The sequence below is a fragment of the Microcaecilia unicolor genome, chromosome 14 (assembly GCF_901765095.1).
Source record: "Microcaecilia unicolor chromosome 14, aMicUni1.1, whole genome shotgun sequence".
Classification (NCBI taxonomy): Eukaryota; Metazoa; Chordata; class Amphibia; order Gymnophiona; family Siphonopidae; genus Microcaecilia; species Microcaecilia unicolor.
Window position 1 is genome coordinate 28,949,175 of NC_044044.1, and position 26,246 is coordinate 28,975,420.

Genomic DNA, 26,246 nt, shown 5'->3' on the forward strand with positions numbered 1-26,246 from the left:
TCATCTGGTCATTTAGGGCACATTTTTGTGGCTTGGTCATAAAAAAAGGACCAAGTAAAGTCAGCCAAGTGTTCGTCAGGGACGCCCTTCTTTTTTCCATTATCGGCTGAGGACGCCCATGTATTAAGCACGCCCCAGTCTCGCCTTTGCTACGCTTCCAACATGCCCCCAGGAACTTTGGTCGTCCCCGCGACGGAAAGCAGTTGAGGGCGCCCAAAATCGGCTTTTGATTATGCCAATTTGGGCGACCCTGTGAGAAGGACGCCCATCTCCCGATTTGTGTCGAGAGATGGGCGCCCTTCTCTTTCGAAAATGAGCCCAAAAGTGACCTAAATATATGAAATACAAATTCTACCAAAACAATAATAGCCAATAATTCACAAAGGTGAATGAGCCATGTTGTCTTGACTTATATAATGTACCTAAAGCTTACAATAAATAAGAATCTTAAATAATATAGAAATCAGTGTTGAGTTGCTATTCACTAGTATATTCTTAGTGTTTGAAAATAGGAGATTCTCATTACAAACTATTTTTCAGTAAAGCGAGTGGATAGAGTTTTTGAGAACCTTTCCTAAGACTTTATGTTTTAGAGTTTGTGCAATGGCTAAAACCACTGTGAGGTCTGGCTTTGGGAACTATAAGCTCATGTTTGGTGAAGGAACACAGTTAATAGTGAAACCGAGTAAGTTTTCATTCCAGACTTTTAATTTCTGATAAGCTATTGGGTATTAATTGAATTAATTAACCAGTCGTTAAGTGCAAAAACAAGGGAGACAGAAAGAGAAAAAAAAAAGACAAAGGGAAGAAAAGAAAAGAGAGGAGGAATAAGATGAAATGGGAAAAGAAATAAGATTGTACCTGAATGTAACGAACCTTGAGCGTGAATTTTGAAAAGGCAGATAATTCAATCTAAAATTGAAATTCCAAAAAAGGAAAAAAAAATGAAAGGGACAACAGAGATGAGAAAATATAAGAAATAAGTTATATTTGCACTAAAATAATGCCAGAAATGAAATATTACTTAGGTGCAGACACATATAACCAAATCTGTTTTGGAATGGGGAAGAATTTTTGCAGGTTTTTTTTTGTTAGGGTAAAAAAAAACCATTATGTGTATGGTAGCAACAGAATCGCCATTGGAAGAGGGACAAAGCTCATGGTTTCACCCTATAAGTTGCGGGGAAACCTTTTTTTTCTCTCTCTGGCCCATAATATTCTGCGTAGGCGTTTGCTATGGTGGGAAATGTTGTGTTTTTGGCTCTGGTTATACCGTAACCTTTGGCAGGGGGACCAAGCTTAATGTTAAACCGAGTAAGTTCTCTTGTTTTAATACTAATTACCAAGTAATGGGGTTTCTTCCCCTTCAAAAGTGATTATCTATATTAAGTAATTCTTAACAATATTTTATAACTGCCTTAATATTATTATTATTATTATTTGTTGCATTTGTATCCCACCTAATCCCACCTCTTTGCAGGCTCAAAGTGGCTTACAATACATCATGAGTAGTGGAAGAGTGTTAGTAATATAAACATTTAGTATTGCATGATCTTGGTTAGTATGATGATAGAAACAAAGTGGTAGTATACAAGCAGATTTTAAGAAACAGTTCTGAAATTAAATAGGCGAGTTGTGTAGTGTATATTCACTTGGGTTGGTCTTTTTGGTATGCTCTTTCAAAGAGATGGGTCTTCAGTAATATGCGGAAGTTTGTTCTTTCATAGATCGATTTCAAGTTGCACGGCAGTGCGTTCCATAACTGTGTGCTCAAGTAGGTGAAATGGAGGAGATCGAGGAATGTTATTTGCAACTCAAATATTATTTGCAAATATTATTTGCAACTCAAATATTTCAGTCTTCAGATGCAACTTTTGCTTTGGATAGTCTGAATATAACTTATATGGAAATATTTACATGTCATATAATATGCAAAACTAAAAAGACAAGAAAATAAGCAAGGAAATGTTGTTGGCTAGAAAAAGAGAGAAACAGAGAATAGCAGAAAATGAGGGATAGAGAGAATATGACAGGAGGAAAATGAAACAGAGAGATAAAGAGAAAGTGATGACGAGAGATCAACAGGCAGAAAAAATGGAGAGGGCAGACAGAAAAACTATAATAAAAAAAATACTTTTATACAAACATTCTTCCCAACTGGCGCAGATTGAAATTCTGATAATGAAATACCAATAAATATTTGGAAATGTACCTTCTATGTTCCAATATATCAGAAATGGCTTTAAGCAGAGTTCAGAGACACAGAGTGCAAGAGCCCCAAATTTTGGTATATGATTCCCTTCGGGGAACTTCTCAGTTCTCTACGTTTTTGTTATGAGCGTGAACACTGTGTGGATACAAACACATACAAGATCACCTTTGGAGCAGGAACAAAATTGATGATAAGACCAGGTATGTTGTTGGATCGTCAAATATTAAGGTGATAACAGAATGACTCTTAAGGGTATGACGTTCTTACGGCAGTAATAGCCTTGTACAAAACTGGATTACTGGCAGGTTGGGAAAGCTTTTGGACTGACGTTAAGAATTAGTCAGATATAGTTATAAGGTGCATTTTCAGGTCACAGTGATTCCTTCTTCAGAGGCTCTTGGTATCTCAGGTTTCTGAACTAGTTTATACCACTGTGTGAATGAGAACTACAAGATCTTCTTTGGATCTGGCACAAGGTTGCTTGTGTTGCCAAGTGAGTATCGAGCAACGTTGATTAAAATTTAGCTTTATAAAGATACTTTTCAACCACCCAAGAGGTGTGAAAGAAAAATAGGGTCTATTGTTTAAGGATCTCATTTCCTTTTGATCGAGAAAGAGCTATATGATTGGCGAAAATGACTTTTTAAAATTATATGCCCCCAGAGAAGATGTTAATAATCATAGAACTCTAGAAACTTAAAGAGAATTCAAGAGATCATAGAGATTCATAGAAAGATGGGGCTCAGAGACAGCTTGAGTGGTCTTAGGAGCTAAATCTATACAGATCATCTAAGGTTAGGTGCCAGGATAACGTGCACTAAACACACTCTGTTATGACATTTATGTGCACAACTGCCAAGATGGAACACTAGAGTCTGCATTTATGCATCTAATTTTAAGTCCAAGCGCCTACTTAATGGCCGGCATAATTGTTCATGCATCACTGTAGGCAGTTAAGTATGTAAGTGATAGGAATCTATAACCTGTTTACCTAACTGCCTGAAACACCCCTGGCCTGCCCATGCCCCTCCCAGGTCCAGGTCTCACTGGGAGTTGCACGCTCTGAGACTTGAGCGCTCAACTTATAGAATATTGACTATGGGCAGTTATGCATATTCCCCAGGATTCTATATAGTGCGCTTAGATTTAGGTGCCCAAATCAGCGTGGATTCTATAACACCACACGTAACTTAATTGGCTTAACAAGCTAATGAGCGCTGATAACAGCACTTAACAATAATGAGCACTAATTGGCACTGAATAGAATTTAGGCGCACAACTCGCTGAGCAGATTCTATAACGACGTGTGCCGAACTTCTAACGTGCGGAGACAAAAAGGGGCATGGTTATGGGTGGCGAAATAGGTGTTCCATGGGCGTTCCAAAATTTAGGTGCCTAGTTAAAGAATATGGCCCACTGTAGCTAAATCTACACGCTGAGATTTACACCAGATTTTCATTGGCATAAATGGACGCACGCAGATATTGGCGCTGAAATATCAACTAAGCATATTCTATAATCAGCGCCTAAATCTAGGTGCCGATTATAGAATACACTTGGCACTGATTTCAGCACCACTTTTTTAGGCGCTATATATATAGAATCTCCTCCATATCTGCCAATTAGATCCAATTACCACCGTTATACACACTAATTGGTTGTTAAGGCCAATTGGTGAATCATTAGTTCACTAAATTATGCACATAACTGCCCTTATTGTCCAGGGTAGGTTTTTTGTAAGGCTGTTAGCTACTGTGTGAATCAGGGAGCTGGCTATAAGATGACGTTTGGAAGAGGAACCCAACTTTCTGTGAAATTAAGTATGCATTTCTTTATGATTGAAATACTCATTTTAGAAACATGTCTGGAGTTTTGGTCTTCATACTTTAAATAGTACTGGAAGATTTATTTCAAAATATAATGAGTAGCTATTTAGCAGAGGGGGGATAAATTTGAGATCAGGAACTGGGTGGGGGAAATTCTGATTTGGATTTTATTAAACATGTTTTCCCTTTTTATATCATGATTTAGTGTGTGCTAAGCGTTAGCAAAAGGGTCCCTTAGTCATTTCTTCTTATTGAGTTTTGGATTTCTTTTATAATTTAATGATTGGAGGCCATATAGGACTGAAATGCTACTGAAAACACTCAGATGTTCCACCTCAGATCTTCCCTATGACCACTAAGGGCTTCTGTTCCCTAATGTTCCTGATTATATCAATGACCGATAATCTGGGGATAGTAACAGCAGCAGGAAAAATACATAAGTACATAAGTAATGCCACACTGGCAAAAGACCAAGGGTCCATCGAGCCCAGCATCCTGTCCAATCCAGGCCAAGGGCACCTGGCAGCTTCCCAAACGTACAAACATTCTATACATGTTATTCCAGGAATTGTGAATTTTTCCCTAGTCCATTTAGTAGCGGTTTATGGACTTGTCCTTTAGGAAACCGTCTAACCCCTTTTTAAACTCTGCCAAGCTAACCGCCATCACTACGTTCTCCGGCAACGAATTCCAGAGTTTAATTACGCGTTGGGTGAAGAAAAAGTTTTCTCCGATTTGTTTTAAATTTACTACACCGTAGTTTCATCGCATGCCCCTAGTCCTAGTATTTTTGGAAAGCGTGAACAGACGCTTCACATCCACCTGTTCCACTCCACTCATTATTTTATATACCTCTATCATGTCTCCCCTCAGCCATCTCTTCTCCAAGCTGAAAATGGGATTTCACCTGCCTCAGAAGATTTCAAAATCTTTCACTCTGAGATTTTTTTTTCTTGTCTGTAATTTCTTGCACCCCTCCAAATTCTGAGAGTGCAGAAGCCTATTAGAAGTGATTTAACAACACAATGACCTCAGCACGTTTTTGATAGAGCAAGAATCATTGTGTGTATGCTGGAAGCAGCACAAAGCTCACTTTTGGAACAGGCACCAGATTGAAAGTGGTACCAAGTAAGTATCACACTGTTTTTAAACGTCCGGTCAAAGATATGATACCCTTCCACTTTTATCTGGCATTTGATGGATAACAAGGGAAGAACAGTTATATTTATAGGACTGATTTTTTTTCTGGTAAAGGAAAGCAAAGTTAGAGCAGTTAAGAAAAATAAGATATCACTGTATTTAGAACATATAATGCATCCATCTAGTAACTGCATTGTTCTGGGAGACAATTCTGCTTCTGCTCAGTGTGTAGCATTGGCTAAGAAAGCAAATAGAATGTTAGGTATTGTTAGGAAAGGAATGGAAAATAAATATGAGAATGTTAGAATGCCTTTGTAGCACTCCATGGTGCGACTGCACCTCTAATACCGTGTGCAATTCTGGCCACTACATCTCAAAAAATATACAGCGGAATTAGAAAAGGTACAGAGAAGGGCGATGAAAATGATAAAGGGGATTCGACGACTTCCCTATGAGGAAAGGCTAAAGAGGTTAGGTCTTTTCAGCTTGGAGAAGAGATGGCTGAGGGGAGATATGATAGAGGTCTATAAAATACTGAGTGGAGTAGAGCAGGTAGACGTGAATCGCTTGTTTACGGTTTCCAAAAATCGTAGGACTATGGAGCAGACAACTAAGAAGTGCATTTAAAACAAACCAGAGAAAATATTTCTTCATTCAATGTGTAATTCAACTCTGGAATTTGTTGCAAGAGAATGTGGTAAAAGCAGTTAGCTATGCAGGGTTTTAAAAAAGGGTTGGATACTTTCCTAAAAGTCCTTAAGTCATTATTAAGATGGACTTGGGGAAAATCCACTGCTTATTTCTAGGATAAGCAGCAAAAAGTCTGTTTTACTGTTCTGGGATCTTGCCAGGTATTTGCGACCTGGATTGGCCACTGAAGGGCTTGATGGACCTTCAATCTGTCCCAGTATGGCTACTCTTATGACCTTTGTAAACCCAAACATGAAAATTATACCACAATATCTTGCTCAATTGTAATGCTAGTGTCCCAGCCTATAAAGGATGCAGGACAAAACCCTTGTATTAGAACTCAGATTGTCTCTTGAATGGATGAATTACTATTAATTTTAAATTATCTTTGCAAGATATTATTCATATTTTAAGGAGAAAACGTGAAAGGATTCAGTTCCTGATAAACTTTTTTAAAACGGCAAATTGGGTTTTCATCAGCTGTTCGGTTCTACACATGTTCTGGCTCTGGTTTGGGTGTCATTTTAGTGTATTTAAGAGATAAAATGTAGCTCTTTCCTATTCCACAGCCTATATTAGGAGTTAGAAGATAAGAATTGACTAGTAACAAGATAAATTTATTGTATAAAATATACTTGATCATAATTTTCAGGGCATAGACCATAGATGTCTGCCTAGCACTGACCTTATTGAAAGTTGCCAAAAGTTGTGAGCATAAATTTGGGCGTTGTTGCTTTAGAGTTTGTGCAATGGCTAAAAACACTGTGAGTTCTAGTTCTGGTAGCTATCGGCTCATTTTGGGCCATGGAACACAATTAATAGTGAAACCAAGTAAGTTTTCCATTCCAGTCTTTTAATTTGAGAATACGATATCTGTTTTTTAATAGGATATTGGGTATTTATTTAATCCCCTGAATGGTAAGAGTGAAGACAAGAAAGCCAGACGAATAGAAAACTAAATAAAAGTCAAATGAGAAGAAACGAGGGAAGAGAAACGTTGCGATGAGAAAAAGAATTAACAAGTATACCTGAATGTAAATTGCCTCGAGCTCAAATTAAAAAAAAAAAAAAACAGATAATGAAATCTAAAAATCAAATTAAAAAAAAAAACCTTCAAAACAAAACAAAAACAAAGATGAGAAAAAATTAAGAAATAAGTTAGATTTACATTGAAATGTGCAATTAATTAAATATTACTTAGCTTCAGGCACATGTAACCAAATCTGTTTTAGAATGAAGAAGAGTTTGCCAGCTTTATGTAAAATATATTGTGTGTATGGGAATGACAGAATCACCTTTGGAAGAGGGACAAAACTCACCGTTTCAAAACAGAGAAATGGAGAAGTGGGAAATGGACCACGGACTCCAGGGATGACAAGGATAGTCTGAATGCTTGAGAAGATCCGTTGATCAAAAACCCAACACGGTACTGTTTCGGCCGAAACACAGTACTGTGTTGGGTTTTTGATCAATAAATCTTCTCAAGCATCCCGATTGTCCTCGTCATCTCTGGAGTCTGTGGTCCATTTCCCACTTCCCTTTTTCTCCGTTTCTCTCCGTGGGGTCTCAGAGTTCTCCACCCTGGTGGATTTCAGCAAAAGAGAAGAATTTAGAGGAGAACAGAAAGAAAAACTTTAATGAAAAACTTATATACAAACATTCTGGTGCAGATTGAGATTTTGGTAATGAAATATTAATACATATTTGGAAGTTTACCTCCTTTATTCAAATATATCAGAAATGGCTCCAAGCAGAGTTCAGAGTCACAGAGCAGGTACAGCAAACTATCATTCACGATTCCCTTCAGAGAACGTTTCAGTTCTCTACCATTTTTGTTATGAGCATGAACACTGTGTGAATGTGAACACAGGAAAGACCACCTTTGGAGCAGGGACAAAACTGATAATAAGACCAGGTGTGTTGCCCAAATATTAAGGTGATAGCATCATGATTCTTTACTACAGTGTTCTTAAAGCCATTTTGGTCTTGTACGAAACTGAATTTCTTTTTGGAAACCTTTTGGACTGATGTAAGAATTAGTCAAAGATATGGTTGTAAGGTGAGCTTTGAGGTCGCACTGGTCCCTTCTTCAGAGGCTTTTGGTATCTCAGGTTTCTGAACTAGTTTGTACCACTGTGTGAATGATAACCTCAAGATCTTCTTTGGATCTGGCACAAGGTTGCTTGTGTTGCCAAGTGAGTATCAGACAATGTCAGTTAACTTTAGTTTTAAAGGGTATTTTTCGTCTACCAAAGAGACATGAAAGAAAAGCAAGAAAAACAGACTCTGTTGATTAAGAATCCTGTTTCATTTTGACAGAGGGAGAGAGAAAGAGATGATTGGGGAAAATTGCTTTTTAAAATTCTATGCCCACAAGAGAAGATGTCATTAATCAACACAAGTTTAACAGGTAGGGGGGGATGGGCCTGGGTCCACCTGCCTGAAGTTCAGTGCACCCACTAAAACTGCTCCAGGGACCTGCATACTGCTGTCAGGGAGCTGGGTATGACATTTCAGGCTGGCATAGAGGCTGGCAAAAAAGGGGTTTTTTTGGGTGGGAAGGGGTTGGTGACCACTGGGGGAGTAAGGGGAGGTGATCCCCGATTCCCTCCGGTGGTCATCTGGTCAATGGGGGCACTTTTTTGAGACATGGTCCTGAAAATAAATGGACCAAGTGAAGCCGGCGAAATGCTCGTCAGAGCCGGCCATCTTTTTTCCATTATCAGGCGAAGCTGGCCATCTCAAAACCATGCTCCGTCCCGCCCCCGTCCCACCTTCGCTACCCTGCCGAAATGCCCCATTTAACTTTGGCTGGCCCTGCGACGGAAAGCAGTTGAAGCTGGCCAAAATCGGCTTTCGATTATACGGATTTGGCCAGGTTTAGGAGATGGCCGGCCATCTCCCGATTTGTGTCAGAAGATGGCTGCCCTTCTCGTTCGAAAATAAGCTGGATAGAATCATAAAGAAAAGAAGGGGCTGGCTGGGACAGAGCTTGAGTGATCTTTTAGAAATCTTAAACAGATAGTCTTGAAATAGACCTCAGAAGATCAGCAAACACTATGAAATGTGGGGTCATCCACTTTGGCAGAGATTCTATATAAGGCACCTAAAAAAACCAGCACTGAAATCAGTGTTGACTAAGCATATTCTATAAATTGGTGTCTAGATTTAGGTGCCAATTATAGAATACACTTAGTTGATATTTCAGTGCCTAGTCTACGTGCATCGATTTACACCAATGAAAATGTGGCATAAATAACAGCACGTAGATTGATTTATTTATTTATAGCATTTATATCCCACAATATTCCCACCCATGGGCAGGCTCAATGTGGCGTACAACAGTCTATATTTAACTAGGCACCTAAATTTCAGAACGCCGCAAAATGTCATTCTGGAGATATATTTCTTAGGGGGAAGTGTTTCTGTAAAGGGAGATACCGATGTGTGAATACTGACTCTAACTGGGGGAAGTTAATCTTTGGTGCCGGGACAAAACTGACTGTAATTCCAAGTAAGCAAAACTTCTATTAACCTGATGAATGTGAGGCTAACTCTGAAAGCCAAACGAAATTTGGGAAAGTTTGAATTCTCAGTAGTTGGGGTAAAAAATTGTGGACTGAAAATAGTTCTTGCTGTGAAACACGAATGACTTGATGGCAAAGGCTGGGACAACAAGTCAAAAAAGAAAGTTTGAGCATACTGCAGGGAGAGCTAGGTAAGATCAGAGATTTAAAAATAATAATAATAACAGGAGCTGGTAGACGTGAGGCAGGTTTTAGTGAGAAAATTCTTGATAAAGAAAACAATTGATTTTTGGAGAGAATGAATGAGAGAAAAGCAAGTTAAAAGGACAGAGAGCACTTTGCATTAATGAGCATTGGAGATATTTGCAGGAGTGCGTTTCACTGTGTGTATGGAAACAACTATAAGCTCATCTTTGGGAAAGGAACTTTGCTGTCCGTGATTCCCAGTAAGTATGAAAGACAGTGCTGGAACTTCTATGTAATAATTCCAAGTACGATATGCCCTTTATTAAATGTGAGGTGCAGGAAATTGTTTCTTGATTAAAGGTAATCAAGGGACCAGCAAAAGATTAAACTCCTAGAGGTTATTTTGTATGTTCCTTGGGGTATTTGGTAGAAGACAAAAATTAAGAGAAAGAATAGAAATTAAAAGAATGGAAGAAAGAGAGAAAATAGAAAGAAGGGAAGCAAAGGGAAGAAGAGGGGAGCAAGAAAGAGAAATAAAGGAAGGGAAAGGAATTAAAAGAGAAGAAAGAAACTGATAACAGAGGAAGATTCATTAATTAATACTGGCCCTCATAACACCTTCTTTTCTTATTAATGATTGATGGGAGTTTTCTCTCACTTTTCCAAAACCTATGAGTGGAATTAAAGTTTCAACACTTGGGTAGAACACGGACTGAGTTGCTGCCTCAGTCTAAGAGCAATCAATACCCCACCGTCACCTTTACCCTTTTTTGCTATGAGGCTGAACACTGTGTGGATGCGAACGTAAACAAGATAACTTTTGGCAAGGGGACAAAACTGGTGGTCAAGGCAGGTAAGAATTTAGCCTTCCGAGATCATTTCTAGGGAGCTATTTTAAAGGACGGAATTTATTTCCGGGCACCGATGACATTGAACCGACCCTATGGATAGATTCAGACCTTCCTGCTAGGTATTGTCAATCATTAACATGCTATAATTAATTTCAATTTTATAACAAATTTGCCTTTAAAACGCTTTACTTGTCTGCATGAAGAGAAATGAGATTGCATTTGAACATTTGCTAGAATTTTGAAGATAGTCAAATAGAAAATAAAGGACCCTATTTACTAAAAAAAAATTAGCACATGCTAATGCTGGAGACACCCATATATTTCTATGGGTGTCTCTAGCATTAGCGTGCACTAAAAACGCTAGAACGCCTATAACTCAGCTTAGTAAACATAGCCCAAAAGGTCCTTTAACCAAGCTGTGGCAAAAAGTGACCTTAGCTCACCCCATGTAGGTGTTCCCCCCCCCCCCCCCCCGCGCTAAGGCCATTTTTGTTGTAGCCATAAAATGGCTGATTTTCAATTTTTTTTGTATTAATGGCCTTTCACTGTTGCCATTAAATCGCAGCCATTAAAAAAATGACCATGTGAGCACTTACTGCCAACCCAGTTTGAAGGTGCTAAGGGTTCATATGGTAACCCCCACATTAACCAGTTAGGGGTGAATTCTATATGTGGTGCCCCAAAAAATCAGTGCCGAACAAAAATCGTTATTCTATGTGCTTAAAGTTAGGCGCAGTTTACAGAACACCCAGGAATCACGCCTAACGTTAGACATGGCCATTTGCATCAGTCGAAATATGGTGCAAATGTACATGTCTAAAATTAGGTGCGTATTCCCCTCCCTCATTCTATAACAATGCGCATAAATGTTAGGAATGCCCCAGTTTCGCCCATGGCCTTCCTATTTCCATGTCCCCTTTTTGAACTCATGTGCAAAATAGTTGGCAATGATTGGTTGATAACAAGTCAATTATTGGCATTAATTAATACATTATTCAATTAAATTGTGCGCACACCAAACACAATTTTTAGCGACTTTTATAGAATTAGTGTGAGTTAATGAATGCATTAAGGTCCCCTTTTTTCTAAGCTGCTTAAGCGTCTATGTGTGACCAACATGCACCAAAATGGACTTACCGCCCGACTACCACGTCCCTCGTGCGGTAATTTCATTTTTGGCGTGCGTCCACTATGCGCATCTGGAAAATAATTTTTATTTTCAGATGCACATAGTGGATGCACGCCAAGTGGCATCTGACACGCATAGGTCATTACAACGCAGATTCTTTACTGCTAGATCTATGGCTGGCGGTAAGGTCTGAGACCCAAAATGGGCAGGCGGCAATTTTGATTTTGCCGCACATCCATTTTGGGGGGATACACATTGGCAGATTTTAATGAGAGCGTGCTAGATCAAGAAAACTAAGCTATCTGGAGAGAAAGAGGGAGAGAGAGAATCGAAAGTTAAAAGGAAAGAGAGATCTGTGCATTGGGGGGTATTTGCAGAGGTGTGTTTCGCAGTGTGTATCAAAGCAATACTAAGCTCATCTTTGGAAAAGGAACTTTTCTGTCTGTGATTCCCAGTAAGTACGAAAGCAGGGGTTGGAAATCCTACGTAATAATTCAAAATATATGTCCCTTACGAAATGTGAGGTGCAGGAAATGGTACGTGGATGTAAAAATAATCAAGGGAATAGCAAAAGATTAGGCTTACCTTGTACATTTCACAATGTATTTGGCGGGGGGGGGGGGGGGGGGGGGACTTTTAAAAAATTGAAAAAAAAATGAGAAGAAAAAAGAATAGAAAAAATAGAAAGAAAAAAGGAAAAAGGAGAGAATGAAAGAGAAAATATAAAATGAAGGAAAGGAGAATAAAGAAAAGAAACCCTTTAATAATCCATATATTGGGCTGTATAATTTATTTTCTTTATTAGTGATTATAGAGAATGTTCTCTCACTTTTCAAGAATCTGAGAGTGGAATTAAAGCTTAAACCTTTGGGCAGTACACAGACCCCTCACCCCTCACCCCACACACACATTTACCCTTTTTGTTGTGAGACGGAACACTGTGTGCATAGGAACGCTGAAAAAACAATATTTGGTGAGGGGACAAAATTGGTTGTCAAGCCAGGTAAGAAGTCAGTCGGAGAAAATTTTTCTTCACTCAACGTGTAATTAAACTACGGTTAGCTTAGCAGAGTTTAAAAAGGGTTTGGACGGCTTCCTAAAGGAAAAGTCCATAGACCGTTATTAAATGGACTTGGGGAAAACCCACTATTTCTGGGATAAGCAGTATAAAATGTTTTGTACTTTTTTGGGGTCTTGCCAGGTATTTGTGACTTGGATTGGCCACTGTTGGAAACAGGATGCTGGGCTCGATGGACCTTTGGTCTTTCCCAGTATGGCAATACTTATGTACTTCTAAGAATGTTACTAGGAGGCAATTGTAAAGGAAAGAATTCCTTTCCACTTCCCAATCAAACTTATCTGATCTTATGGTTAGAGTTAGACCTTTCTCCCAGATATTCTGAATCACAACTGTATGATGCTTATTTAACATGCTATAATTAGTTTCAATTTTATATAAGGAGAACATGCTTACACCACATTTACCACAAAATCCTTCCAAAATTGTTTACTTGTCTGTATGAAGAGAAATGAGTTTGCAGTTGAACATTATAGTACAATACAGAATACATTTAGGGACTCTCTTATTAATTTGTTCATTACCATCTGTAATCATGTTAACCGGAAATGGCAACCGCCATTACGGCAAATGTAAGCCACATTGAGCCTGCAAATTGGTGGGAAAATGTGGGATACGAATGCTACAAATAAATAAATTCATACTTCTATCCCACAATTATCCCAAAATGAGTTTCGGTTCAATGTGGTTTATATTTAACAGTTGTTAGAGATTACGTTGATTCAATTACATTTACAAGGTTGTATGATTTAGTGGTTGGCAAGATAATTATTAGTGTATATGGAATAGTCATTGGGTTTCTTGAGGAGATATGTCTTAGTTCGTTTCTTATTTGAAAAGATTTGTTACAGTTAGAGATTGTGTTGTGTATTCTTATTCCACAATGATTCCTTTTACTAAGGGCCTCTTTTACCAAACTGCGCTAGCGAACCCGGCACGGCAATGCCGAGAATCCCATTCACTTTGAATGGGCTTCATCGGTATTGCCGCACAGAAATTGCTAGCAAGGTTTGGTAAAAGAGGTCCTTAGTAAAAGGAAGAAGAGGAAGAAAGAAGTAAAGGAAAAAGGGATGACACAAACGTAATGAATGTATTTTTTTTGTTTATGTTTTTGTGTGCCAGTCTAAAAAAATATTTATAATTAATGAGCTGCTTTGTGCACCTCATTAAATATGAATTTTTTACCAAGCTGCAGCAAGAATTGGCCTCAGCGTACCCTTGTGTAGGTCCTTCCCACGTTAAGACCATTTTTACTACAGTCATAAAACCCCCAATTTTCTGTTTATTTACTTCATGGCACATAAGCACCGCCATACTGGGAAAAGACCAAGGGTCCATCAAGCCCAGCATCCTGTCTCCGACAGCGGCCAATCCAGGCTTCAAGAACCCAGCAAACCCCCCCCCCCCCAAAAAAAAAAATATATTTTTTTTCCCTCCCTCCCCCTTTTTTTATAATGTTGTGGAGCTTGTGAGAGTAATAATCCCCATCCCATCATGGGTTCAAAGCATTTCTTTAATTTATTGTCTTTTAACTCTTTCAGACAACAGAGGATGAATATTACTGTTTACCAGCTAGTGTTACTAGCATGTGCTAATTGCCATTAACCCATTTTACCGATACCACGATTAAGGTATTAGATCACATTTATAATTTTAATATAGATTGACCACACCATTACTCTCCTTTTACTGTCTGTCTGTTGGAAAACTTTGTGTTATTATAAGCAAGAGAATGAGCATTTGATAACTGGCAGGTATTTGGACCAGATGTGGGTTTTTGTTATGAGGGATATGGCTGTGTGAATACTGATGGCTACAGTTTCACGTTTGGAGCTGGGACAAGACTTACTGTCAAACCAAGTAAGTCTTATGAGCTGATGGTCATTAGTTAGACCGTGTTTCTTGCTGAATGAATCAATGTGGAATCGGTCCAAGGAAAACCACACGAATGAAAGAATTTTCAGGGTGAACGCAACAGTGTACAATGGAATGGGGCCATGAATTAGAATGAGGTGGTGATCTGGAGTAGATTAGACCAGACTGGAACGAGATGCGATGGAACCTCACGGAATAGAATAGAACAAGAGTAGAACGAAATCTTGAGTTTATTATTAATATCCTACGAGGCAGAGGAGGTGACAGACAGTACTGGAGAGAAAGAAGAGGGATGAATTCTTCAAATACTGCTTGTGCATATGAAATTTTTAAAAAAAGCATGAACTAAAAGACATTTCTGTTGTTATAGGTAGAGAGTGGAAGGACAGGGTCTATGAGAAAGGGGCCAGATGTCCCTGGGTATTTCAGGCAGGGAGCTCTGTGGGTTTTTGTAGAGATTAGTAATGATGTGTGAATTCTGGTGGCTTGGGTTACAAACTCACCTTTGGAGGAGGCACAAGGTTAACTGTTAGGCTGGGTAAGTGTCTTTTTTTTCATCCAAGAGATTCTGTCTTCAATAGTTTGGAATTATTCGTTGGAGGCAATAATACACTATTTGCATTTGGCCAGTTGGTTTGGGGGTTTGTGCTACATGCAAGGAGTTGCAACCTGCATCAGTGGGTTTCCCTAAGAGAATATTTGAAGCATATTGGAGCGAGACAGATCAGATATCAACACAGAGAGGAAGAAAAGAGATTAAAGAGTAAGTTGAACAAGTCTTTAGGTGTTGGCAGGTCAGATCACACAGCTCCTTCTTAGGTAGTTCACCGAGGTATTGTGGCCGGGTCCATTGCTTTCTCCTTTTTCCACTATTTCCCCTCATTACTTTTCGCCGGTAGATAAGTATGAATGTTTCCGGATGTATGTGCAGAGCCCTTTCCTAACTGATATTGTAGTTCCTTTTCCTGCTTTGATATTTGTTTCTTTTTTTAGTCTGTTAAACCACTTAGGTCTGCCAGTTACGTTAGACGGTGGTAAATAAAGTATTAATGAACTATGCTTGAGAAAAGTTCTAGTTCGGCAGTTCTGAGCTCAGCACTATATTGAATATTGGCTACAGATGCACAATTACAATTCCCTAGATTTTCATGCAAAGAGCTGTTAAGGTATTCAGAAGGAGGAACATTAAACCCCACGTAACCTTCTTCACCTACCAACACAGCATGAGTATGATCGAACAGGACATCACGCAATCTTCATCCATTCCGACCCTCCACTTCTACCTCATACGATCACTATACAACTTTGTATTTGTTATCCACCGACTGGGCAAACGCCTTTGATGGTACTATGTAAGCCACATTGAGCCTGCAAATAGGTGGGAAAATGTGGGGTACAAATGCAACAAATAAATAAATAAACTCCATGAAACTCTGGTCTTTTTCCAACCCAACCCAACCTTGCTACTAAAAGGAGGAATAGACAGGTCTCAAGCAAGTTCTTAGTCTTGATGGATGTTACTAAGGGGCAATTTTACTAAAGCTTAGCACGTGCTAATGGACATTAGAGTTGTAAATTCCTCGTGGGCCAAAGGTATAAATAGGAGTCCATAGGAGCCGACTCTGGGGGTGCTGTGGGTGCTTGAGCACCCCCAATATTGAGAAAATTCCTTGTATGTGTCCAGGAAGGGGTTATTTCCACTAGACTTAGCACCCCCAATAATTTAAAAAAGTTGGCTCCTATAGGACAGCCAGCATTTAGCACACTAATCTCCATTAGCCCATACTAGGCTTTAGTAAAAGGACCCTACAGAGGTAAAAAAAAAAAATAAATCTACCATTCTATCCCTCCCTTGATTCCTACAAAACGTCCAACAGTAATTTTTATTTGTTGCATTTGTATCCTACATTTTCCCACCCATTTGCAGGCTCAGTGTGGCTTGTTCTAGGTGTTTCTTTAGCTAGGAGACTGAAATGATTCATTTTAAGCTGATATTTTAAGAAAAGCAGTTCAACACTGGCTTGAAATTTGGCTTCCCAATGAATTGAATCAATCAGAAGAACACGATTGATTTTAATATGTCTGTTCCAACCTCGTTCTACTAAGAACAGAAAATAAGGAAAGAAAGAGAGATGTAGGAAATGGGGAGCATTCACTAATGTCACAGATTCAAGGCTATGTTAGTTTTTTTAGAGGACCCTACTACCGGGATTGTAAATCCCTGTGAGTATTACAGAACTATTCATATAGTCAACTCATTTCTATGAACTTCGTTTGATTTAAATGGGTCGAAGTCTTTAACCACAGCATCAAAACGTTGACATCAAGACCATGTTGCTAAAAAACTGAATTAGACATTTCCCCCATGAACTGAGCAGTGACTTTTATATACAACTAGTAAAAAGTGAAGAAAAAACCCCCAGAAAGAAAGAGATGTGGAGAGAAGAAAAACAGAGAGAAGATATAGAGAAAGAGATAGTGAAACAGATGACACTTTAACGGCATAATAATCTGTGAGTCATCAAAGAAAGAGAAAAATATCTGAGTCTCAGAAAGACAAAGAGGAAGAGAGAGGGGATGAGAGATAGAGAATAAAATGCCCAGAGAGAAACACAATAGTGAGAAAGACCAAAAAGAAAGAAAATGGGAAAGAGAGAGCAGGACATCTATCTATCCCAAGCATCTGCTGAATTTTGAATGGAATTGATTTTTAATTGTCCTCAATAAATGTATTCATTAACGTGTATGTATGAAACAATATTACGGATAAAGTGCCAGGACAGGTCAGAGGGGGTGAGAGGAGTACAGGAGGTATCCGTGTGGTTGTGTTTCATGGTGGGCATGGCGTTTGGAATAAGTTCATCCTTGGGAAAGGAACTTTACTGTCAGTGATTCCCAGTAAGTGCAAAATGTGGGTCAGTGACATAATTCTGAATGACCTCCCCTTTCACCCATTTTCTGTTGTTGAGGGGAAAGGACTAATACAGGAGGAGTGGCCTAGTGGTTAGGGTGGTGGACTTTGGTCCTGGGGAACTGAGGAACTGAGTTTGATTCCCAGCACAGGCAGCTCCTTGTGACTCTGGGCAAGTCACTTAACCCTCCATTGCCCGCCGCATTGAGCCTGCCATGAGTGGGAAAGTGCGGGGTACAAATGTAACAAAAAAAAAATATGATCCTTTCTTAGGAGAAAGAAAAATCATATTATTTCTGCTAAGACCAGGAAATCTCTCAAAACTCCCATTCCATAGCATTTTGACAGATCTCAGCTTCTAGGTTGCCCTGGACAGTTGAAGAGACCAAAGGTCTTCATCTGCATGTGTCTATCTGTGGAGTGCCCAATTCACTCCTTATCCAAGTCAATTGATAATTAAATTAGTATTGTTTTCTTTTTAAAGACAGGGAAATAGCATGAGAGAGAGCAAGAGAGGGTTGAGGGTATATTGCATGAGGAGGTCCTGTTTCTGTAAAGGAAGTTACTATTGTGTTACTACCGGATCTGCCCTGGGGAAACTGGTCTTTGGCGCTGGGACAAAACTGATTGTAAATCCAGGTAGGTGATATAAGACCTGTTCATCTACTCAACTTGTACTTGAAGGAAAAAAGATGCGTTTTTTGTAAAGTTTGTCCTAAATGAGTCAAATTTTGGGAAAGGCACCAAATTTTGGGAAAGGTTAGACGGTTTCCTAAAGGACAAGTCCATAAATCACTACTAAATGGACTTGGGAAAAATCCACAATTCCGGGGTTAACATGTATAGAATGTTTGTACGTTTGAGAAGCTTGCCAGGTGCCCTTGGCCTGGATTGGCCGCTGTCGTGGACAGGATGCTGGGCTCGATGGACCCTTGGTCTTTTCCCAGTGTGGCATTACTTATGTACTTATGACAGTGAGCCCCAGTAAGTGACAGAACTCTGAACTAGACTATGTTTTTCCAGGAAGACTAAAGAGATTTTACTGTTTTGGTCTATAGGCAAAAACTGCCTGGAAAATGAGGTTCTATTTATGTTAGGAGCAAAGAAAAGAAAAGAGCAAAGTTGATAATGTCCTCAGTAAAAATTAATTAGGAAGATTCCAACATCTACTAAGGTCAGAGCAGTCTTATGGTAGAAAACTTCACGACGCCTGTACCCAGTGGTTTTTGATAGGGTACAGAGCAGTGTGTGTATACAGGCACAGACAAGCTTATATTTGGACAGGGGACGCTACTGGATGTGCTCCCTAGTAAGTACTTGTGAGTTTAAAAAGTATTCTTAAAAACCCTCCTAACTTCCAAATCAAGTTTCTGTTTTATCAGAAATTATGGGTTTTTCTATTTATTTATTTATTTATTTATTGCATTTGTATCCCACATTTCCCCACCTATTTGCAGGCTCAATGTGGCTTGCATAGGTTAATAACATTGTCCATTTGGATCACAAATCAGGATCAGTTAGTAATGTGTAGTGATTGGGAGGGGAGTGAGTAGGGAAGTTAGAGAAGGGAATGTAAGAAGCATAGAAGGGCCTCATTCAGCTCTCTGCTGTACATTTTACTACTGTATATTTTTATCAGACACTGAAGGAATGCACCGGAAAAGCCAGTGTGCGACCTGTAGAGATGGGTTTTTTTTTTTTTTTTAAATCATAGTCCGCGCATTCCACTGTTCATAGTGGTTTACACATATACAATTAATAATATAATGACATAAAATGCCACAAAAAACATTGCATGAAACAACATGAGAGCTTTATCCAGACTCCAAAATCAGAGTCCTTCCAGGTTTGGCAGCAGTGAATATAAGTAATGTTTTTGGTACAGTGTATAGCACAGTGTGAGTTATGCAAACAAACTTCATTTTGGGAAAGGAACAAAATTGATGGTGATACCAAGTAAGTAGTCTCCAGATTTCATTGTACCTTTGGGACTAAACATTTGAATAAGCCACGGATAACTAGAAAGACAGATGGGCAGATAGACATTATAGCTGGATAAATTTGATAGATGATAAATGGCTACTGTTGAGATTTCTTAGAAAGTGGCGAAATGAATGGATATGGGAGGGTGCCGGACATTTAAACAGGGAAGGTTAATTCATGTTGTGCCCTTAAGGGGTCTTTAACAAAGGTGGGCTAGCGTTTTTTAGCGTGCGCTAAAAATATAGATGCCGATAATATTCCTATGGGCGTCTACACGGTTAGCACACGTTAAAAACGCTAGCCCACCTTCGTAAAAGGGGCCCTTAGAGAATTCAGGTTAGAGTTGAACTACATATCTTTTTGGTTGGATGCTGAAAACATGGCTCTTCTGGGTTAAAATCTGGTGATTTTTATTTTAACTTGAAGTGGCTTTAGGTGATTTGGCTGGAGGTCATGGTTTAGCAGTAGCAGTAGAGGTGGGAGATAGCTGTAACGAGCGAGCAATGGTAAGAAGTGTACCTGGAACCTTTTATGTGATGTCCACTGCAGTGCCCCCTAGGGAGTCCCACTGCTTTGCTAGGATGTAGCTCTGTCGAGCAGGGACTGTCTCTTCATGTTCAAGTGTACAGTGTTCCATACGTCTAGTAACGCTATAGAAATGATAAGTGGTAGTAGTAGTCTTTGGGATTCCGGAATCTTGCTACTCTTTGTCCTTATCCCTTAATTGTCCTGTTTGTCTTGATTATAATTTAAGCTCTTTCGAGCAGGGACTGTCTCTTCATGTTCAAGTGTACAGCATTCCATACGTCTAGTAACGCTATAGAAATGATAAGTAGTAGTAGTAATCTTTGGGATTCCGGAATCTTGCTACTCTTTGTCCTTATCCCTTAATTGTCCTGTTTGTCCTGATTATAATTTGAGCTCTTTCTAGCAGGGAATGTCTCTTCATGTTCAAGTGTACAGTGCTGCGTACGTCTAGTAGCACTTTAGAAATAGTAAGTAGTAGTAGTATGTCTGTGCAACCAGTTTACTAAGAATGCTGGCTCCGTCTAATCCCAATGGCTTGATTTTGTGTGTCTTTCACTTGGATGTTTTTTTTAATAGACCAAAAAGATAAACTCACAGAGCACAAAAACATCTAGCAAATAGCCATTCCCCCCCCCCCCCCCCCCGCCCCCCAAAAAAGAGAGACATTTTTCGGTTTCAAAATTAGCTATATCCCCCACTTGAATTTTGGACATTTTGAGCAGAACGTCAAAAGTTGGATTTAGACGTCGTATTGAAAATGCCCCTCCACAAGTCTACCCGTAACAGATGGAATAACTCAGAGCGTCCCCTATCTTAAAACTTACCCCCTTACCCTTCACCTAAAGATCCACCATGTTTACTCCAGGTTTTACAGCCTCACTACCGCACGACAAAGGATACTCCATGCTCTCCCAACGTTTTCTTAATCTCTGTGGTTAGTACATAAGTACATAAGTATTGCCATACTGGGAAAGACCAGGTCCATCAAGCCCCGCATCCTGTTTCCAACAGTGGCCAATCCAGGTCACAAATACCTGGCAAGATCCCAAAAATGTACAAACATTTTATACTGTTTATCCCAGAAATAGTGGATTTTCCCCAAATCCATTTAATAACGGTCTATGGACTTTTCCTTTAGGAAGCCGTCCAAACCTTTTTAAAACTCCGTTAAGCTAACCGCCTTTACCACATTCTCTGGCAACAAATTCCAGAGTTTAATTACACATTGAGTGAAGAAACATTTTCTCCGATTTGTTTTAAATTTACTACATTGTAGCTTCATCGCATGCCCCCTAGTCCTAGTATTTTTGGAAAGCGTGAACAGACGCTTCGCATCTACCCGTTCAACTCCACTCATTATTTTATAGACCTCTATCATATCTCCCCTCAGCCGCCTTTTCTCCAAGCTGAAGAGCCCTAGCCGCTTTAGCCTTTCCTCATAGGGAAGCCTTTACCATTTTCGTCACCCTTCTCTGCACCTTTTCTAATTCCACTATATCTTTTTTTGAGATACGGTGACCAGAATTGAACACAATATTTGAGGTTTTAGCAGTGTCCAAAATCAGACACAAGATCCACACTAAGGGCCCCTTTTACCAAGCAGTGGCAAAAAGGGGGCCTGCACTGGCATCAGCGTGTGTAAGTGAGTATCTGCTATGGATAGGGTGTTTTTGCTCAGAGATGAAGCACAGTGTGAATTATGGTGGTAACAAGCTGATTTTTGGGAAGGGAACAAAACTACTAGTAGAGCTGAGTAAGTACTCAACCCATTTGTCAAACTGCATTACACCTTTACAGGGCAAATACAAGTTCTTCGATTTAATAAGCTATTAATCTTAGACTGGATGGATGGATGGATGGATGACTACAGATAAACTAGTTGATGGACAAGGATAAATAGTTTAACTATAGGTTTATTTGATGTTTGATTATTTATTTATTAGGATTTATTTACCACCTTTTTGAAGGAATTCACTCAAGGCGATGTACAGTGAGAATACATCAAACATAAGCAATAGACAATTACAGCAGTAAAAATATTCAAATAACAATACAAAGTATGGCATAGTTACTACTTACACTGTCAACACAATACGTAATAGAACATTTTAATAGGCAGAGTAGGATATAAGCAAAGATGGAACATACAGGTTGGTAAGAGAGTAAGAGGAGTTAGAAAATAAGGGACTAGTTTAGAGAAAGATGTCTAAGTGGAGAACGTCAAATCAATATACTAAGACAATAAAACTCTACATACAAGTGGATGCTTGGACATATTTTTATTATTGTAACTTACAGTAGATACATTTGTGATATAGGAACAGGGGATCAAGAGAGACAAACATAGATAAAAATAGAAAAAGACCCCACAATTCTTATTCTGTCAGTTTGTTGGGTTAGGCTTTGTTCGATTCTAGAGACAAGGAAATCATCATCATTATCAACTTTATTTAATATATCGTAGTCATTAGTACATCTAAGTAGTTTACGGTTTCAACAAAAAAGGGGGGGAAATAACCAAAAATACAAAGATCAGAGAAAGACAAAAGGAAAATTACAACTACGATTATATTCAAATTTACAAGTTAATTATAATATTACTAAATTAAAAATAAACACACATTACCAGTGTTTGAGGAGAATATAATACAGATATTGTGTTAACTTAGGAACATGCATTAAGGAAAGCAAATAGAGTGAGAAAACCCCAAAGAGGGACACAAGTAGACCTAGGTTTCTGTAAAGAAAGATACCATTGTGCTCTTTCTGGATCTGGCTGGGGGAAGCTGATCTTCGGCACTGGAACTAAGTTGATTGTAGAGCCAGGTAGGCTACATATTTAACTTTTTAACTACAAAGTCTATTATCTGCAGAATAAACTGAATTGAGCCTTTGTAGAAGGCTGAATGGGTCAAATTCTGGGGGGGGGGGGGGGGGGGGGGGGAAGAACATTCTAAATACACAATGTGTCAATCAGCTTCTGGTGTATTTTTAGCAGGATTAATGATTAATATTTCACTTGTTTCTGGAAGAGCTAGGAAGAAATGGAGATAGGACCAGAGGAAGGAACAGACATGCAGAGAGAACGCAGATCAGGGAACGAGGAAGAAGAAGACAAACTGGGGGAGAGACAGAAAAAGAAGTCAGGCTGAGAGACAAGGAAGACATCTAAGAGAGATGAAAGAATATCAGCGAAAGAGACAGAATAGGGATACATGAACAGAAAGGATGACAGGGCAAAGAGAGAGAGAGAGAGACTTTGAATTTGGTAGGTCCAGATATAAGATTAGGACACCCTTGAGCAGAACTAAAGGGTGAGTATAGAGATCCTGTCTTGAGAGCTTGGGGAGCTGTGGCGGAGGGGAGTGAGGGTCCCTGGAAACTGGAAAACAGGGGTGGGGGAGTTGGGCTAGAGTTCTCTGGTTGAGCCTCCTTGAAGGGGCACTGGTGGACAGACCTAAAGTGAGGAAAGGCTCCTTTACAGCCTATGTGGCTTTAGTATTTGGCTCCCAAGTCACTTGACTGTGCTCCCCATTCCCAAGTCTGCCTCGATGAACCTTTGATTGGAGTGTAAGGGTGGACAATTTAGACAGTGATGAAGTGTGAATAATGTGCCAGGGCAGTTCGTGGTGATGAGAGGTATTCCAGAGTGGTTATGATGCCGGCAATAAGCTCATCTGTGATCCCCAGTAAGTACCAAATACGTCAGTAACATAACTTGGAGTTACACCACTTAATTTAATGCGAAATTAAAGGAAATGGAAGTTAAGATGGAAAGATGAAGGAAAAGAAGAAAGTGAAAGGAAAAGAGACAAGGTAAAGATTGAGGAGACAAAAAGAAATCAAAACAAAGACAGAAAAAGAGAAAAGAATGGTGAAATTTGAAAACCTTAATTCAAACAGAATAATGGACCCAACTGTAATTATTAATAACAAACCAGTGACCAATTATTAATTGTCAGGTCCATTCCCAGTTTATTTGAAAGTCTTCTAATGGCTGAGCAGCCTTACAGTAGAGGAGCCCAAAGTTCCTGTACTCAAAGCCTGCTGTATGTGTAGAGATGTTTTTGTCAGGGCAGAGAGCAGTGTGTGTCTACTGGGAATTATAAGCTTATATTTGGACAGGGGACACAGCTGAAAGTACAGCCAAGTAAGTATTTATGACTTAAAAAAATATTGATTGCCAAACAAGTTTGTCTTCTGCTAGAAGTCATGTGATTCCTGACGCATCATATATCTTTTATTGCCTTGGAATTATTTCATTATTCCCACTGTTGACGTCATTCCAGCTCAATGACACCAAATAGAGGGATAAAGAACCAGACAGAAAAATGAGAGAGGGAGGAAGAAGACGAGAGAGAGAGCAGGACAGAGAAATAGCGAAAGACAGAGACAGAAAATGCAATACAGAGAAGACAGAAAGAGAGAATCAGAGAAACAGAAGAATGGGAAGACAGAGAGAGAAAAGAGGGGTATTTGAAGAAAGACCCTGAGAAAGAGAAATATGGAGAGATGAGGTTGCATATGAAGAGACATGTTTTTGTAAAGTTATGTTGAGCAGTGTGAATTATGGAACAAGATTTGAAAAGCTAATATTTGGAGATGGGACAAAGCTCGTAGTGAAACCAAGTAAGCTAATGTGCACTTAAATCAAATGCAGATTTTGAAATAATATTGAAGGGCTGTTGATCTGCTACATTATTAGATCATTTTACTGGTGGCTCCATCTACACCATGGACAGTCATCCATGAGGGTGAATTCTTGGTGAGATCTTTTTATCGGAGTAAAATACTTATGACTAGGTAGGCACAGCTCTGTCCCTTTTCTCAGGTCCGTGAAGAATGAGTCATTTTGTGATATTTTGGTCATGTTCTTTGTTATACAGCTTCACGTAGTGTTTCCATCTTGAATGAAGTTGTGTGGCTGCTGTGTTAGTCATCTTAGATATATTGATACGTAACTTTATCCATAAGAGCAGAAAAGCTTTATTCCTTACATCCCTGGCACATTCTGTCCACCATATGAATTAACGTTATGTTTTGTATCACCTAATCACATGGAAAAGTATTGACGGTATTTCAGTCCCTTCTGATGCAAATTATGAGCTCATTCTCAAGGTAGTTCCACATAGATACATTGGGGTGGGGGCACCACAAATTTCGCAACAGAAAAGAAGCAGACCTTATAAGAAAATAGTCTTTATTAACCCTTTAAAACACCCAGGTTTCAAACAGTGGTGCCCAACATACTCATGTTTTGCCAGGTGACTGAGTCAGGGCAAGAAAAAAGTGTAAAGTCTCAGGTTCCACCAAAATTGATAAAAACAGTTCCTCAGCCTGGGTTCATTTGGAAGAGTCAGGAAACAAACCCAGGCTAAGAAACTTTCTTTATCAGTTTTGGTGGAACGAGACTGTTTTTTCATGCCTCTGATGCACCATCTGGTGAAAGATGGCCATTTGTTTGATTATAGACGTGCAGTAAGTGAACCACTTGCCATGCGACCGTTTAGGGGGAGGGGGGATCAAGGAGATAAAAACAAAGGAAAGAGTAAAAGTGAGAGAAAAAGAATGAGAGACTTAAATAAATATTATTTTAGAATATTTAAAATTCAGTTAAAAATTGGAGCTTGAAATTGACATCTGGAATTTAAAGCTGCGTTTTTTGAATTGAATGATACAGGGAACATGGCCGACAGAAGGGTGAGGTGTAGGGATATTTGTTAGGATATATTTCACTGTGGTATGATACAGGCTACAAGATTATCTTTGGAAAGGGAACCTCACTGTCAGTGACTCCCAGTAAGTATACTAATGTATGATTACTGTAGCAAATATTGGAGCTGGCTTTCCTGTATTTTAAATGCCAAAAAGTGAACTGAAATGAGTCTTCTAACTTTGACGGAGTCGGAATGCCGCTGTGCGTATATGTAGCACATTCCATCAAACCAATATAGTTTCAGAATGTCAAATTCTGGTGGTTTGAGATTTTTCTGTATGAGTTCCAGGATCCTAGAATTGCAATGGAGATTAGAGACCCCCTTCTAGATTTCAGGGTACCATCTGAACCCGGAGCAAGTCTCCTCAGAGTTCTCTATTTCCCGTTTCTTTTTCTCGGGTCCATTCCTACCAGCATGTACCAGACCAATCACTACTGTGTGGGTTATGAAGTGACTGTTGTTGTTTTTTTGTTTGTTTTTGATCAGGGCGGACCTCGTTCAAAATTAGATTTGCTAAAGACACTAACACATTAATATGTGCTTTACACGACAAGCACTAATGGCATCGGTGCAATCATGTACTTTAGCAATTC

General features: G+C 39.2%; 1 gene segment (V, D, J or C); it reads left to right on the forward strand.

Moving 5' to 3' along the window:
• Positions 1–603: 603 nt before the first annotated feature.
• Positions 604–26,246, forward strand: part of LOC115457309 — a 57,259-nt gene continuing 31,616 nt past the window's right edge. Inside the window, 2 exon segments of the C gene segment in view lie at positions 604–685; positions 19,835–19,914. Coding sequence covers positions 604–685; positions 19,835–19,914 — 162 coding nt within the window.